Below are 15,364 nucleotides of genomic sequence, written 5' to 3' on the forward strand. Positions count from 1 at the left end.
TCCAGCAGTGTGGTGGTGCACACCTTTAATCCCAGCACTTGGGAGGCAGAGGCAGGTGGATCTCTATGGGTTCAAAGCCAGCCTGGTCTACAGAGAGAGGCTGCAGGACAGGACAGCCAGGGCTACACAGAGAAACCCTGTCTCCAAAAACAAAAACAAAAAACAAAACAAAACAACAAAGTGAAGGTCCGAGGACAGCTTGCAGCAGTCAGTTCTCCCCTTCTGTTATGTGGGTTCTGGGGGATCAAACTCGGGCTGTCAGGATTGCGTAGCAGGCCCCTTTCCCCACTGTGCCATCTTGCTGCCCTCCCACAGGAAACATCTTAAGGGGAGACAACAGTACTAAAAAGTAATCCCTCCCTCACCCCGTCGAATTCACATACAGCCCAAGACATAGACCGGGAGTCATGGGGTGGAGACAGGTCCTTTATTTGGGGGTAGACCCTAGACTGGGTTGTAGAAGCATCAGATCTCTGGTACTAAGCTGGCGGCCCAGCTGGCTGGGTGAGACATGAGGAGGTTGAAGGATGCTCTCAGCTACAGGTGCCAGGCCCAGGACAGGAAAGAATGTCAATCATCAGCACTGAGCCTGCTTGGTACCCTGTGCTCACAGGGACCGTAAACTGGTGGCCAAAGTCCCACCCCCAGTGCCCATAACGCAATCAAGAGGGTGGCCTCTGAGTCCTCTGTCCCTTCAAGGTGGAGCCAGGACCAGTGGGGTCAGATTCTGTGGAGGCCAGACAGAGAGAACACTCAGGGATGAGGCTCCCCCACCCCACTTTCCAGAGAGCAGGAGCAGCTAGAAGAATAAACACTTTAATGCAGGCTTCACAACTGGCCTCAGAGCACACACGGCAGGCACACCAAAGCCTGGCCCAGTCCCTTCCTCAGAGAAAACCACACTGTACACACGGCCCTGGCTGCTGCTCATGGCTGCAGTGGGCTGAGGACTGGCCTGGGACTGTCACCTACTGGTTCTCTTCCCTGCTGGCCGCATGAGGAAACAAAAACACAAAGGCTTAGCCGGATCCTCAGACACTGAACTCTGAGGCTGAGTGCAGTCCCACCCAACACCTGGCAGGGATAAGCTCAGCTAGAGAAAGAAGGGGTATTGCTCCCATGGGGGACGTTAGGAGGGTAGTCATTGTCTTTGGGACCTCCTCATAGAGAACCATTGCCAGGTTGCCAGGCAGGAGGGAATAGGGAAGGCGGCTGGATCCCGCTGCTGGCCAGGTACTCACAGTGTTTGGTAAGTGCTGTCCTTGGCCTTGAGGAAGCGCAGCACAAAGAAGGCTGTGGCTTGCAGGCTCAGCACCAGCACAATGCCCCCGATGAAGCTGGATCCGTCAAAACCTGGGCTGTGGGCTTCAGGGACTAGGGGACTCTCTGCAGGGTGAGGCAGAGTGGAGGTTACAACAGGCCTCCGTGGACCCAGATCCCACATCTGACACCCTGAGGCGTCCTTCAGTCCTCAAGATCTCAAGATGGGGCCCATAATACCGGGCTCCATAGTCCAGGTGAGGGCTGTAGTTACAGTTCCGGGGTGGAGACCTTGCCACACACATACAGAGAGAGAGAGAGAGAGAGAGAGAGAGAGAGAGAGAGAGAGAGAGAGAGAGAGAGAGAGAGAGGGAGGGAGGGAGGGAGGGAGGGAGGGAGGGAGGGAGGAGGTCAGTCCATTTCAAGCTCTTTAAATCCTGCGAGCTGGTGGAAGGGATAGTTGAGGCTGGGCAGGGTCACCCTTGCCCAGCCCTGTTCCTGGGTTGCTCTGTAGCTTTGTCACAAGCACCCTCCCTGGGCCTCCTGGTCACATGGAACCAACAGTGACCAAGTGCCACTGCACCCTTCCTGTCCCTCACTAGCCCAGTAGAGGAAGGATGACCTGGAATTCAGCCACCAAACCTCCTTGCAGCTAAGGCCACGGCTTGGGGCAGACAAAATGCCCAGCCCCTCAGGACCTCTAGCCTGGAGTTCTCGCCAAGAGAGGAAGGAACAGAGGAGAGGTGGCGGCCCAGGGCCAGCAGCCTACAGAGGGGACAATGAAGACTAAACCATGAGCCAGACTTGGCTTGTCACCTCCCAGGTTCCCCTGATCCTTCCCTCTGCCCTTCCCCCTTTGCAGGGAAGGTCTTAGGACTGAGTTACTAGTCCAGGCTTTGGTAGCTACCAGCTGGACCATGTTACCCAACGGTTCTGACCAGAGATTTGATTTCAGGCCCTGGGCCAGGTGCCCAGGGCAGGAAAACACTGGTAAGTGGAGGATCACTCTGGAACAATGGACAAGGGGCCCAACTGGGAACGGGGTCTCTGTCCCAGAGGACGCGGACAGTGCAGAATCCAAGGACACAAAAATAGGAGGGGTGGCCCCGCTGCGGCTGAAGCTGAGAGCGGCAGAGAAGGATGCTGGGAGAAAGGACAGAAAAGGAAGAAGTGAGCTGGGCACAGCAGATCTGGGGCTTGAGCCGAGGGAGCCGAACCATCAATAATTTATCCTTTAAGATCAGTTTCCGGCTTTAATTAACCAAGAGCCTCTTCAGCCATCCTGGTTAAGTGTAGTGACCTCTAGGCCTTGGAAGGGGAGAGGGGACCTGGAGGTGGAGGGGTTCCTCCCCTGCTCTTCCGAGAACCTGCTTTGGGGCCCTCAGCCTGCAGCAGATGGTCTCCAAGGGCATCTCTTAGCACTTGGAGCCACACCTCCTCAGCTCCGAGCAGGGATCTGGAGGGGTCACCCTGAGTTCCCAGAACCGGTGACAGAAGCTGCCATTTCCTGACTGCTTTTGATCCTGCTGCATCAGACAGTGAAGTGGGCCTTACATAGCCTCATAAATCCTCACAGCTCTGAGGCAAGTGTCCTCCCAACCCACCTCACAGGCCTGGAGAACTCAGACTGGAGCATGCCAGTGCCTGGGCCCCCACGCTGCCTGTCCCCTCTGCCACCATCCTAGCCCCCATTCCCCACGGAGGAGCCTACCTGTTGTGCTTGTCTTCGGTTCATGGGTGGGATGGTGGTGGGATGCTGAGGAGACAGGGGTCCAGGATGATACAGCTCTGCCTCCGATCGATCAGGAAGCCTAGCCCGGGTCAGTAGCTGGACCCACCTCCCACTCAGACTGCACCCCTGCCGCATTCACACCTGGTCATCCAGTCTCCTCCCCCAGCTGGGCCCCATCTCTGATGCCACTTGCTTGCGGAAGACCCTTCCATCCCAAAGACCTCGCCATGCCTCACTTCACACAGTGCTAGCTCACCCACCCCTGGGCACACCTGGACCAATTTATAGGCTAGGACACCAGCCGGGGCAAGGTACAACTGGTCGTGGACAAGGGCCCAGCTGTTCGTGGTTGCAGTCCGCTCCCTGAGATAAATTAGTGCCTCCTGGAAGCGGTCTGTGGCTGGGGACACCTCACTCCCCTCCCTTCCTGTGGGCTTAGAGTGAACCCCTTACCTGGACATGACTCTGACCGGTTATAGACAGAGCAACCCTCCTTGACCACTTCAGATTGGGCCACACAATGTCCTGGTGGGAGAGGGAAGAGGTTTGGGGAGAAAGCTGGGAGGTTAGAGGGGGCCATATAGACAGGAGGGTGGGCTCGGGAAGGGCCCAGCGACTAACCTGGCTCCTCTGGCCCGCATTGCTGCCAGACACAAACGGAGAGGTTGTGGGCTCTGTCCACACAGCGTTCACAGTGTGCCAAGTGTTTGCAGCCCCCTTGGGCAGTAGGCCAGATGTTCAGGCGGATCAAGGCTCCCCGCCCAAAGCCTCGAGCTCCTTTACCTGGGAGTGGGGGTGGAAATGGGAGGAAAGCAGCTAGATACCACGCTGCCCCACCTCCCCCCCACTACTACTCGCTCTTCTGCACAGGCCTGGAGCTTCCCTTGCCTCCCCCAACCCCGACCACCACCCCCAGAACTTCTTCCTTTATGTACTCCTCAAATCCCCAGGGGCATTTGGAGTCACCTCCTCCACACATCCACCCTCTCCTAATCCCCCACACCTAGAGCCTGTAAATATGTACTATGGTCTTAATACACTCCTGGAGCCCTAAAAACGTCGAAAAAGTTCCCTCCCCAAGCCTAGATGTGCATGAAGAGGAAGCTAAAGTGAGTTGCCCCCTCATCAGGCCCTGCCCAGCGTTACCAGCTATAACCAGCTGGGCGCACAGGAAGAGGCAACAACAACCGCCGCAGAGAGCAGCACGCAAGGCGCGGGGTCCGGGTGCGGCCATGGGCGCCGGGGGCCGGGATTGGGGGTCGGCAGACCGGACAGCTGGTGTGGCGCGTCCTTTCTTGACTCCACTCGCCGAGCTTGCCAGAGTGAGACCTGGGCAACGGGGGCGTGGTCAGACAGGAGCGTGGTCAGTGGGTGTGGCCGGTAGGAGGGTCCAGGTAGAGTTTGGCTCAGTCATAGCGGAGCCAGAGAAGAGGGGGCCAGAAGGAGGCGTGGCTGTGTTCGCCGATTTGGGGCGGGACTGAACAAAAGGGGTGGGGATCTGTCGCGTCACTAAGGGCAGCCGGACGATGGTGGTACACAAATTTAATCCCAGCACTTGGAGGCTTAGGCAGGAGAATCTGTGAGTTCGAGGCCGGCCTGGTTTCCAGGGTAAATTCCAGGACAGCCAGCGCTACCCAGAGAAGCCCTCTCTCGAAAAACAAAACAACAAAAGACAGGAGTACAGAGAGAGGCTCAACGTTGTGGTGCACTCCTTAATCCCAGCACTTGAGAGGCAGAGGCAGGTGGATCTCTGTGAGAACCAGGCCGGGCTTGTCAACATAGCAACTGTGTTTTGGTGAGTTTTTCGGGAATCACAACGTAGCCCTGGCTGTCCTAGAACTCACTATTGTAGAGCAATGCTGGGATTAAGGCCCATATGCCGTTGCCTAGAGACAGTCTTTAACCCTGCTTGGCAGGTGAGGCTCGGAATAGGTGAGTGACCAGTCTGAACCCACAGTGGTAAAATCTGGACTTAATTTGGGCCAGACCACACAGCATGCACACTCTGGTCTTTTGACGGATCAGCCAGGACTCAGCTACCCCACACCTTTGGCTGCCTATTCCCACGGACCATGGTGTGTACTGCCTCAACCTCATCACGCTTCAGGATTGATGGTGCCATCACTAGATCAGTAGGCCTTTTGAGATCTTCCTGGTGGCTCTCTCCTGCCCTGGAACACATTCTTGGGGAGCACCTCTTCCTCCCCCGACTCCTCTCAATCAGTTGTGGCTGTCTTAGCCCAGAGCCTGGGTCTGTCCTCTCCTGGGATCATCTTCCTTGTTCTTCTGCCATCAGGTCCCACTTAAAAGCCAGCAAGTAGGGCTAGGAATATGGCTCACTTTGTAGAGTGCTTAGCTAGTGTGCATGAGGCCCTGGGCTGGACCCAGCACTGCCTAAACTAGACTGGAAGTTCATGAGTGTAACCCCAGCACTTGGGTGGTGGAAACAGAAGGATCAGAAGTTCAAAACCACCCTTTGCTACAGAGGGAGTTAGAGGCCAGTCTAACTAAAGTCCTCTGCCTTAAAAAGCGCAGGGTCAACCCTGCATAGTGGCACTTGCCTTTAATCCCAGCACTCCAGAGGCAGAGGAAGTCAGATCTCTGAGTTTGGGGACAGCCTGATCTGCATAGAAAGTTCCAGGACAATCAGGGTGACACAGAGAGACCCCATCTCAAAACAAAACACATACACACACAGGAGGAGGGGTGCTGGAGAGATGGCTTAGTAATTAAGAGCATTGACTGCTTTTCCAGAGAATCTGGCTTTGATTCCAGCACCAACATGGTGGCCCACAACCATCTGTAACTCCAGTTCCAGGGAATCCAGCGCCACCTTCTGGCCTCCACAGGCACTAGGCATGAATGTGGTGCACATTCAAGTAAGATATCCACCATATACCTTTAAAAAAAAATAAGCAAAGGAGCACATATCTGTGACCCTGTCACTTGAGAAACTGGGGTAGGAGGGTTGTGGGTTTTAGGCCAATTTGGGCTATGTCACAAGGCTGGAGATACAACTCAACAATAAAACACTTACTTAAAATTGCATGGCCCTGAGTTTGAACCCCCAACAACAATAACCTACAAATCTCTAATCTCCACTTCTACACCCTTCCGGACTCTTCAGCTCTGACACACCTATACTTGAAAAACAGCCTGAATGACGAGTGACCCCCTTTTTTAATAATAAAAAAATAGGGGCCGGAGAATTGGCTCAGTGGTTAAAAGCATTGACTGCTCTTCCAGAGGACCTGGGTTCAATTCCCATCACCCGCATGCCAGCTCACAGCTGTCTTTAATTCCCATTCCAGAGGAACTGGCACCCTCACAGAAACATCAATGCATAAAAAATAAATCTCTAAAAAAATTTTTTAAAAATAAAACTAATTTTGTTTTAGGGGTACAAGTGTTAGTCTGCATTTATGTCTGTATTCTATGTGTGTGCCTGGTGCCCTCAGAGGCCAGAAGAGGATATTGGATCCTCTGGAACTAGAGCTACAAAAGATTAGCCAGGCCAGGCAGTGGTGGTGCAGGCCTTTAGTTCCAACACTCAGGAGGCAGAGGCAGGCGGATCTCTGTGAGTTCAAGGCCGGCATGGTCTACTGAGTGAGTTCTAGGACAGCCAGAGCTACAAAGAGAAACTCTGTCTTGAAGAACAAAAAAGAAAAAGAAAGGAAGGAAGGAAAGAAAGGAAAAGAAAAATAGCCAAGTATGATGGTGCACACTTTTAATCCTGGCACTTGGGAGTCAGAGGCAGGCAGATCTCTGTGAGTTCAAGGCCAGCCGATATAATGAGTTCCAAGATAGTGAGAGCTACATAAAGAGATTGTCTCAAATCAAAACAACAAAAGATGTAAAATATATTCTTTTTTAATATTTATTTATTTATTATATATACTGTGTTCTGTCTGCATGTATGCCTGCAGGCCAGAAGGGGACACCGGATCTCATTACAGATGGTTGTGAGCCACCATGTGGTTGCCGGGAATTGAACTCAGGACCTCCAGAAGAACAGCCAGTGCTCTTAACCGCTAAAGCCATCTCTCCAGCCCTGTAAAATATATTCTAATCAGAGTGACTCAGCTAATGTCCACCACTGCCCCATGGCATGGCTGTGTCATGTTTAGTTGGCAGCTTCTCAGAGGAAGTTACAACTCAGCTGGGCCTCCTGGGAGGGGGTCACTGTTTCCTGTGCACCTTCATCTGAGAAGTGTCACTAAGTCTCTGTCTCCTGGCCTCCACACAGGAGAGCCCTATGGTCTCTGCTCGTCTCGCTGCCTCCAGTCACCCAGGCTGGATCTCACTGTTGTTTCTACCACCGCCAGTTAAAATCCTCAGCCCCCAGCTCCATGTCGCCTGGGCCCTGACCCTACAGTCCCAGTCCCTCCCTGAGCTGGTCCTCACACAGATATCCACAGCTCTTTCAGTTAGCAACTTGTCGACATACCTTGTCCTCCACATGGAACCCTCAAACTCCTGACTCTGGGTGCATGTTACTTGTTTCAGGCTTTCCCCATCATGTCTCCTGTCTTCGAGAGCAAAGCATTCTTCTTGCTTTTTATTCATTCATTCAGTCATTCATTCGATTGATTGATTGCGTTCTCGAGGCAGGGTTTCTCTGTGTAACAGCCCTGGCTGTCCTGGAACTCGCTCTGTAGACCAGGCTGGCCTCGAACTCACAGAGATCTGCCTGCCTCTACCTCCTGAGTGCTGGGATTAAAGGTGTGCACCACCTTGGTCCAGTATTCTTCTTTCCTTTATCCTGGCTCTCTACCCTTGGCTCCATCTGTCTAGCTAAGTAATCCACTGCTTAAAAGCCACCACTGAGGAGGATCCTTGAAAAAGAACCACCCCAGGTCCTATTGCCCCTCAAGCCCACCAGCGCCTCCCAGCTCATGGCTCTCCATCACCCCCTGGAGCCTTTAGGGCTCAGCCCTGTGCTCCCTTGGCTCCTCTGTTCATCCAGCAGCCTCTCTGGTCCTCACGCTCTTCCCCATTGCTGGGCCCTGTCCTGGAAAGTCAAACTCATCTGTTCCCTCTTTTTAAGTGACTCATTTCCTGCTGGAAAGATCTCTCCTAATTATTCTACGTGCCAGCACCTGCTTTCCTCTGGCGCCTCTGGCGCGTGTATCCACTGCATAATTAACTGTCCATTTGCTTCCTGGGCTATATGCTCTGGGATGGCAGGAGTCACGGCTTTCTTCTGTGCAGGCGAACCCCCTGCACACAGGATGAAGTGGGGCTCATTAGCCCTTCTGTCCCATCGTCTGTGTTTGCCCGGCCCACTGCTCTAGGAGACCCCCCAAGGACCCCCCACATACTTGATGTCCTATTCGGCATCTCTTTGTACATTGTCTGTTTTTCTCTACCAAGATAGTAATTCCTAGCTGGACGGTGGTGGCGCACGTCTTTAATCCTAGCACTCCGGAGGCAGAGGCAGGTGGATCTCTGTAAATTCAAGGCCAGCCTGATCTATCAGAGCTAGTTCCAGGACAGGCTCCAAAACTACAGAGAAACCCTGTCTTGAAAAACAAAACAAAACAAAACAAAAAGAAAGAAAAAGAAAGAAAGAAAGAAAGAAAGAAAGAAAGAAAGAAAGAAAAAAAGAAAGAAGAAAGAAAATTCCTGGAAGATGACAATGCTTTTTTGTTCACTGCAGTGTTTTTCTCTGTGCTTGGCAAATAGCAGACACTCGGCATAAATGAAGGGAAAATGCAGGAGAATGGCCTGAGTATTGCTCTGTCCCCCAGCCCACCCAAGACCAGGGCACCGTTGTTGGCCATTGCTTGAATGAGGCTGAAGAGACGGTTCAGAGGTTAAGTGCAGTGCGTGTGTTGCTTTTTCAGGGGACTTGGTTTAATTCCTAACACCTACAGCTCAGAACCTTTGATAATAGCTCCCGTTCAGAGGCTCTGATGCTTTCTCATGGCCTCAGAGGGTACCGGACAAACAAGTGGCACACAGACATACATGCAGACAAAAAACCCTACACACATAACATAAAAATAAATAAATAAAAATTTCAGCAGAGCGGTGGTGGTGCAGGCCTTTAACCTCAGCATTTAGAGAGGCAGGGGCAGGGGGATCTCTGTGAGTTAAAGACCAGCCTGGTCTACAGAGCGAGTTCCAGGACAACCAGAGCACCACGGAGCAAAACCCAAACAAACAAAAATTTAAAAAGAACATTGGTTCAATGACTGGGCCTATACAAAAAAATGAAAATGTGCTAACTGTCCAGACTCCTGAATTTTGGACAAGGTCAGAATGGAGACCGACTCTCTGTGCTTCTCATACAAGCATGGGCAGACACATGTCCCCCTCCTTGGATGTAGGCCAAAGGTCTCCAGGCTGGCAGGGAAGAGAAGAAGTAAGGAAAGTTTTACCTGGGGCCCACATGTGTAAGCTCACGTGGCAGAGTGCCTGTTTGGCGTGCAGGAAGTCTGGGTTTGGTCCCCTACACCACATAAAAGCATGTGTGATGGTGCCTGCCTGTGATACCAGCCCTCTGGACTTGGAGGAGTAAGATCAGAAGTTCAAGTCTGAGCTCAGCTTTGGCTGCTTGAGAGCCTGATCTCAAAAAAAAAAAAAAAAAAAAAAAAAAAAAAAAAAAAAGTTTTCACCTGGTCAGGAACGCCCGTAGCCATCTGGTGGCCACCTGAGGAACTGCAGGCTTTTCAGCGCGATGACTTCATTCAGCCCCTTCCTGGGAGAGGGTGCCACCTATGCTAGAGTGGGGAGCATCCTGGGCTTGGTCACACTTCGCAGTCCAGTTTTACCTCTCACGGTGTGGTTTGGGGAAAGTCCCTTGGCTTCTATGAAATGTGGGTTCTGTCCCTTAACTTTGTAGGGTTGTTGGTGGGAAAGATGGGCACATGAGTCGGTGGTGGGGAAGAAGTAGCCGATAGGGGCAAGAAGGGTCGCCCTTTCCCTGGAGAGAAGGTCTCAGGGAGGGGACAGCACATAAGAGTGACCTCAGCCGGGTATGGTGGCTCACCTATAATCCCAGCTGAGGAGGATTCCCACAAGTCTGAGGCCAGACTGGCCTACAGATGAGACACACACATGCACACTTGTTTGCACAAGTGGACACACATGCACACATATGTACATGCACAGATACACACACACATGCACAATGCTCTCTCTCCAGAATGAGAAACATGCACAAACACACACAAACACACACACACAAACACACACACACAAACACACACACACACACACACTTTGGTGCTGGAGAGAGCACACATGTGAAAGTCTATTGCTTCACGCAGTCTTTGAGTCCCCAAATGTTCTCAAGTTAGAAACACCCTCACACTTTCCCTCCCTGGCAGCCAGAAAGGCAACCTTCGTCATAAAGCACACAGTGACAGGCAGATGAAAAAGTTCACGACCATCTGGCTGCTTCAGTAGAAACAAACGGTCGTTAATGTCTTCACCCTGAGATGACTGTCACCAAGACAGAAATTTGAAGAGGAAAACTAGCCCGAATGTCCAGGACCACACAGGATGTCATCTTCATATTTAGATTCATAACCTATTTGGGTGGCAGGATGTTGGGGGCACTGTGGAGGGGGGCAAAACTTGCTTAGATGGAGTTTGTGATTATTCTATAAAGAAAAATTAATCCAAATACAGATTGTAGGATATGACCTCTAAGAACTGAAGATCTCAAGAGAAGGGATTAGGATGGGAATGGTGGGGTCGGGGGTAGGATGGGGATGGTGGGGTCAGGGGTAGGATGGGGATGGTGGGGTCAGGGGTAGGATGGGGATGGTGGGGTCAGGGGTAGGATGGGGATGGTGGGGTCAGGGGTAGGATGGGGATGGTGGGGTCAGGGGTAGGATGGGGATGGTGGGGTCCAGGTTAGGATGGGATGGGAATATGGCTCAGCAGTTATAAATAAATACTTGCTGCTCTTCTAAAGGACCCAACGCCCATCCAGGCAGCTCACAACCACCTATTGCTCCAGCTCCAAGGGATTTGATACCATCTTCTGGCCTCTGTGAGTACCTACCCATACACTCAACCTAGAAACACACACATACACACAAATAAGAATCACAATCTCTTTGAGACAAGTTTTCTCTGTGAAACAGTCCTGGCTTTCCTGGGTTTAGTTCCCAGCACCCACATGACAGCTCATAAGGTCTGTAATTCCACTTCCAGAGGATCTGACACCTTCACATAGATTAACATAAAATAAACTAAATTTTAAGAAATAAGTTTAAATTTTTTTAATTTATTAAAAAAGTAGGAAGAAAATATCTGTAGGGACAGGGGGACAGAATGGAGAGGTCAAAGGTCAGTGTTGGAACATGACAAACAGGAGCACCTTTGAGGACTTGACTTACAGTGACAAGAGTTTGTTCTTATTTGGGTATAGGGTCTCATGTAGTCCAGGCTGACTCTGTAGCTTAGGAAGACCTCAAACTCCTGATCCTTTACTTCCCCAAGAGCTGAGATTATGGGCGCGCGCCTGTGTGTCCCCATTACCAGTGCCGAGTCTCACTAGCCAGCACACCAGTGAGCTCCAAATCAGCGGCTCAGAAGGGCAAGTGTTTCTCAAATGCTGTTTCCATCCCAGCGCTGCCCTAGCCCTAGCACCTCGTTTCTGGCCCCTGCTCTGGGACCAGAATTCTGTGGGGGACTTGGCTCAAAATGGGGAGGAGTCGATGTCTAAGTCTTGGGGTGCTGTCTTCCTTCTTGGACACACCCCCACAAGGACTATCAGTCTCCCTGTGTTTCTCTCTCTCTGAGTTTGTTTCTTTGTAATTTGCTTAGATATTTATTATTTTATCTACATATGAGTGCTTTGTTGTTGGTTTGTTTTAGTTTTCAAGACAGGGCTTCTCTGTGTAGCCCTGGCTGTCCTGAAACTCACTCTGTAGACCAGGCTGGCCTGGAACTCGCTCCGTAGAACAGGCTAGCCTGGAACTCGCTCCATAGGCCAGGCTGGCCTGGAACTTGCTCCGTAGGCCAGGCTGGCCTGGAACTCGCTCCGTAGACCAGGCTGTCCTCGTCACTGCTCCATTTGCTTCTCCTTTTGACTGTTCTGCCTTTCATCAGGCAACAGACAATCGTTACTGAATGCTATTGTGTGTCAGGCACTGTCCCAGCACAAACTAGACACAGTCGCTGCTGTGGGACAGACTCAGACTCCTAGCAAACAGAAGGATGCATATTTTAAAAGTTCTGCACACACTAGCACACGCATTTAGTCCCAGCACTCGGGAGGCAGAGGCAGGCGGATCTCTGTGAGTTCGAGGCCAGCCTGGTCTACAAGAGCTAGTTCCAGGACAGGCTCCAAAGCTAAACAGAGAAGGGGAGGGACAGAGACAGGATTAGTTGGCCGTCTGTGACTGAGGTCAGGAAGCCTGTTTGGGAAGAGGCTACAAGCAGAGCTCTGGAGGGAACAGAGGATTTGACACACAGGACCAGCCCACACTAAGAGCCTGCAACAGGAGAAGTCTCATCTACCGGGTCCCTCAAAGGCAGAGATTCCTGTCACCACTTTTCACTCTCTGCCGTTCTTTCTTTCAATTTAATTAATTTATTAATTAATCTGTTTATTTTATCACTTTTCATTTCCTTAGTGCCCACCTGTGCTTCCCCGGCGTCCTCCACTGACCAGATATACCATTGACAGCCAATACATAGCCAGTGCTGACAAGGGGCCCCCTGCCTCCCAGTACTAATATCACTATTTTAGAAGTGAAAAACAGAACAACAACAACAACAAAAAAAAAACAGGCTCAGAGAGTTTGAGAGACTCACTCCTCAAAGTCACACAACTAGGAAATGGATCAGGGTTCGAAGCTAGGCTACTCCTACCAACTGAACTCACCATATCCGACCCAAAATATGCAATATGCCGTTGTCTTCAGCCCTGATTCCAATGGATCTAAGAGGGTCTGATGTTATATGTCTGTTGGCCTTCCTTCCCTCAGCCTCCTACCCTACCCTAACTCCTGATTCCCATCACCCTCCCAGAGAAGATCAAAGGGAGAGGGAGCAGGACTGGGTACTAGGGTCACCAGGGTCACGGATGGGATGGGACTTTCTCTACGGCCGGGGCAAGCAGGGCTGGGAAAGAAGCTTTCCCCCTGTCCCACCCACTGGGGTACCTAAGCTGGGCGCTAGGAGAGGCTGCTCTGAGCCTGGAGCTGCCCGGTCCTTCCCTTTCCAAGTTCTTCCCGGCTCCCTATCTCCTGCTGATTCGGGGAAGTGACCCCCACCCCATCTCCTCGCGCTGGCTTTCCAGATCTTTCAATAAATAATTCAGATTTTGAAATCTTGCCAGGCGCACCCTCCAGTGCTGCGAGGACGCTATTGGGCCCACATAAGTGACGTCACCGAGTTCCTTATCCCATCCCCAGCATCACGGGACCTGTCCTGGCAGCAACTTACCTGCTGGGTCACCGTCCTCCTACCCTATCCCCTCACTCTGGGGGTCCACTCACAAGTCATTTGATCTTCATCCAGGACCCCACAGTCCTCGCCTAGCCTTGTCGCCTCGGTCCTTTAGCACTTGACAGGGTCACAGTGACCTGAAGTTCCTTCACCAGAATACTCATCTCCAAAGCCTTGTCACCACCTCCGAGACCCTGGGGTCCCCGAGCTTCATCATGCTGCAGTCATCCTGACACAGCTTTGACTGCCCTGATGAGCCCTATCCCTACCCCCACCATCAACGTCCCACAGCCACCGTCCTCCAAGATCCTGTCACCACGCTCAAGTCACAGCCACCCACCTCCCTACTCCCTCGTGCTCCCGTCACTGTCACCTCAGGGCCCTATCAGAGGCAAAGCCTGTCATCCTCACCGGGGACGCCCATTCAGCCCCATCACCTGTCTTGTGTCAGCTCATTTCTGACACCCGAGGGAGCTCGTCACCCCCGCAGACTCTCCCGGTCCCTTGTCCTCTTCCCACATCCTCAGTGACTTCCCTGAGTCTTTTCTGAGGTCCTCCCTAGGCTCCTCCAAAGCCCCCGACCCGCAGAGGGCGCCGCGTCAAGGACAGCGCGGGCCGGCTCCGGAGGGGGCGGGGCCGTGGCCACGGTCACTTTTTATGAATGGGGGAGCGGGCGGCGCGAGACCTCATTACTATGCCGCGCAGCGCGCGTTGCGCTCCAGCGCGCCGCGCCCATTGGTCGACTGGGCTTCTGACGTCACCAAACTGGTGGCCGGGGGCGGGGCGGGGTGACTCACGCCGCGTCTCCCGCGGCCGCGGGGGCTTCTTGGGGTCCGCGCACACCTTGCTCTGCCAGGACCTGAGTGGAGGTTCCCCGCGGCCCGGCCGCGCCTGGTCCTGAGCGGTGAGTAGCGGGCTTTGCCACGGGTACCCAGAGTCTGGGAAGACACGCAGGGTTCAGGGGCGCTGGGCCGGCGGATGGCTGCGTGTGGCTGCTCGGGGTCGGGAGGTCGTAGCTGGGATTCTGGATTAGCAGATTCTGCATTAGCATGCAGCTCCCCCAAGTGTTAAGGTGCGCGAGCGGTGTGATGGGGTGACCCGGCAAAGGGTGAACATTCATTCCTGCTGGACCCGAGGCCCTGGAGGGACGGGCAGTCATCTGATATTGAGGGGGCAGGACGCATCTGGGGCGGGCACCTGGGCGTCCGAGTAGCGGGAGGTGTCTCTTTTAGGGATTCAACTCTCCAAGGCAGGAGGCGGAGTCAGGCCCAAGATCCAGGTGTCCCGGCAGAAGGAGGGGGTCTGACTCAGGAATCCAGACTTCCTCCAGGGGGTGTCTGCGACGGAGACCCAGGGGTTAGGTGGAGAAAGGGGATCTGTCCGGAGACAGAAGTCTGGAAGAGAGTGTGGGGGAAATGAGGGACACGAGTTCCCAGGTGTTACCCTGGGAATGTCGATTGGGGGCTGGCAAGGAGCTGCACCGGCTCTACCCGGGGGCGGAGCCTGAGGCTGGCAGCGCTGCGAATCGTGAGGGGTCTGGGAGCTTCAGGAACCGAGTCATCTCTGACGGCAGGGAGCTGACTGCCCTTCTTCCTGACATGTTTCCCTTCTTTAGCCATGAGTCTTTTAAAAGTTCACCTTGAATCTGTGCTTCCCCATTCACTTATGGTAAGCTTTGATCCACTTCTCTGACCACATGTGGCAAAGAGGTCTTTAAAGACTAACAGTAATGGAAAGGAGGGTGAAGAGACACAGGGGAGGGATGGCCAGGAAAGGGGGCCCCGGTTTAGAGGCCCCGGGGCATCAGAGGACAAAGCTTGGGGCAAGAGCCTCAGGACATGAGTTGGGGGGACAGAGCAATGGTACCCTACTTGTTATCCAGAGAGGTATCTCTTCCAAGGACCTCTATCAGGACACAGGCCTGCCAGTATCTCATAGGGCCTTTCTTCTACAGGTACC

General features: G+C 52.9%; 1 protein-coding gene across 1 annotated transcript; it reads right to left on the reverse strand.

Moving 5' to 3' along the window:
- Positions 1 to 1,237: 1,237 nt before the first annotated feature.
- Positions 1,238 to 4,226, reverse strand: Cd164l2 (CD164 molecule like 2). Its single transcript, XM_038335568.1, has 5 exons — positions 4,139 to 4,226; positions 3,614 to 3,775; positions 3,446 to 3,517; positions 2,968 to 3,016; positions 1,238 to 1,382 (listed from the first exon to the last, which is right to left on the reverse strand). The coding sequence occupies exons 1-5, from the start codon at positions 4,224 to 4,226 to the stop codon at positions 1,238 to 1,240; spliced, it is 516 nt and encodes a 171-aa protein (XP_038191496.1).
- Between the last annotated feature and the right edge of the window lie 11,138 nt (positions 4,227 to 15,364).

The sequence above is a fragment of the Arvicola amphibius genome, chromosome 6 (genome assembly GCF_903992535.2).
Source record: "Arvicola amphibius chromosome 6, mArvAmp1.2, whole genome shotgun sequence".
NCBI classification, from domain to species: Eukaryota; Metazoa; Chordata; class Mammalia; order Rodentia; family Cricetidae; genus Arvicola; species Arvicola amphibius.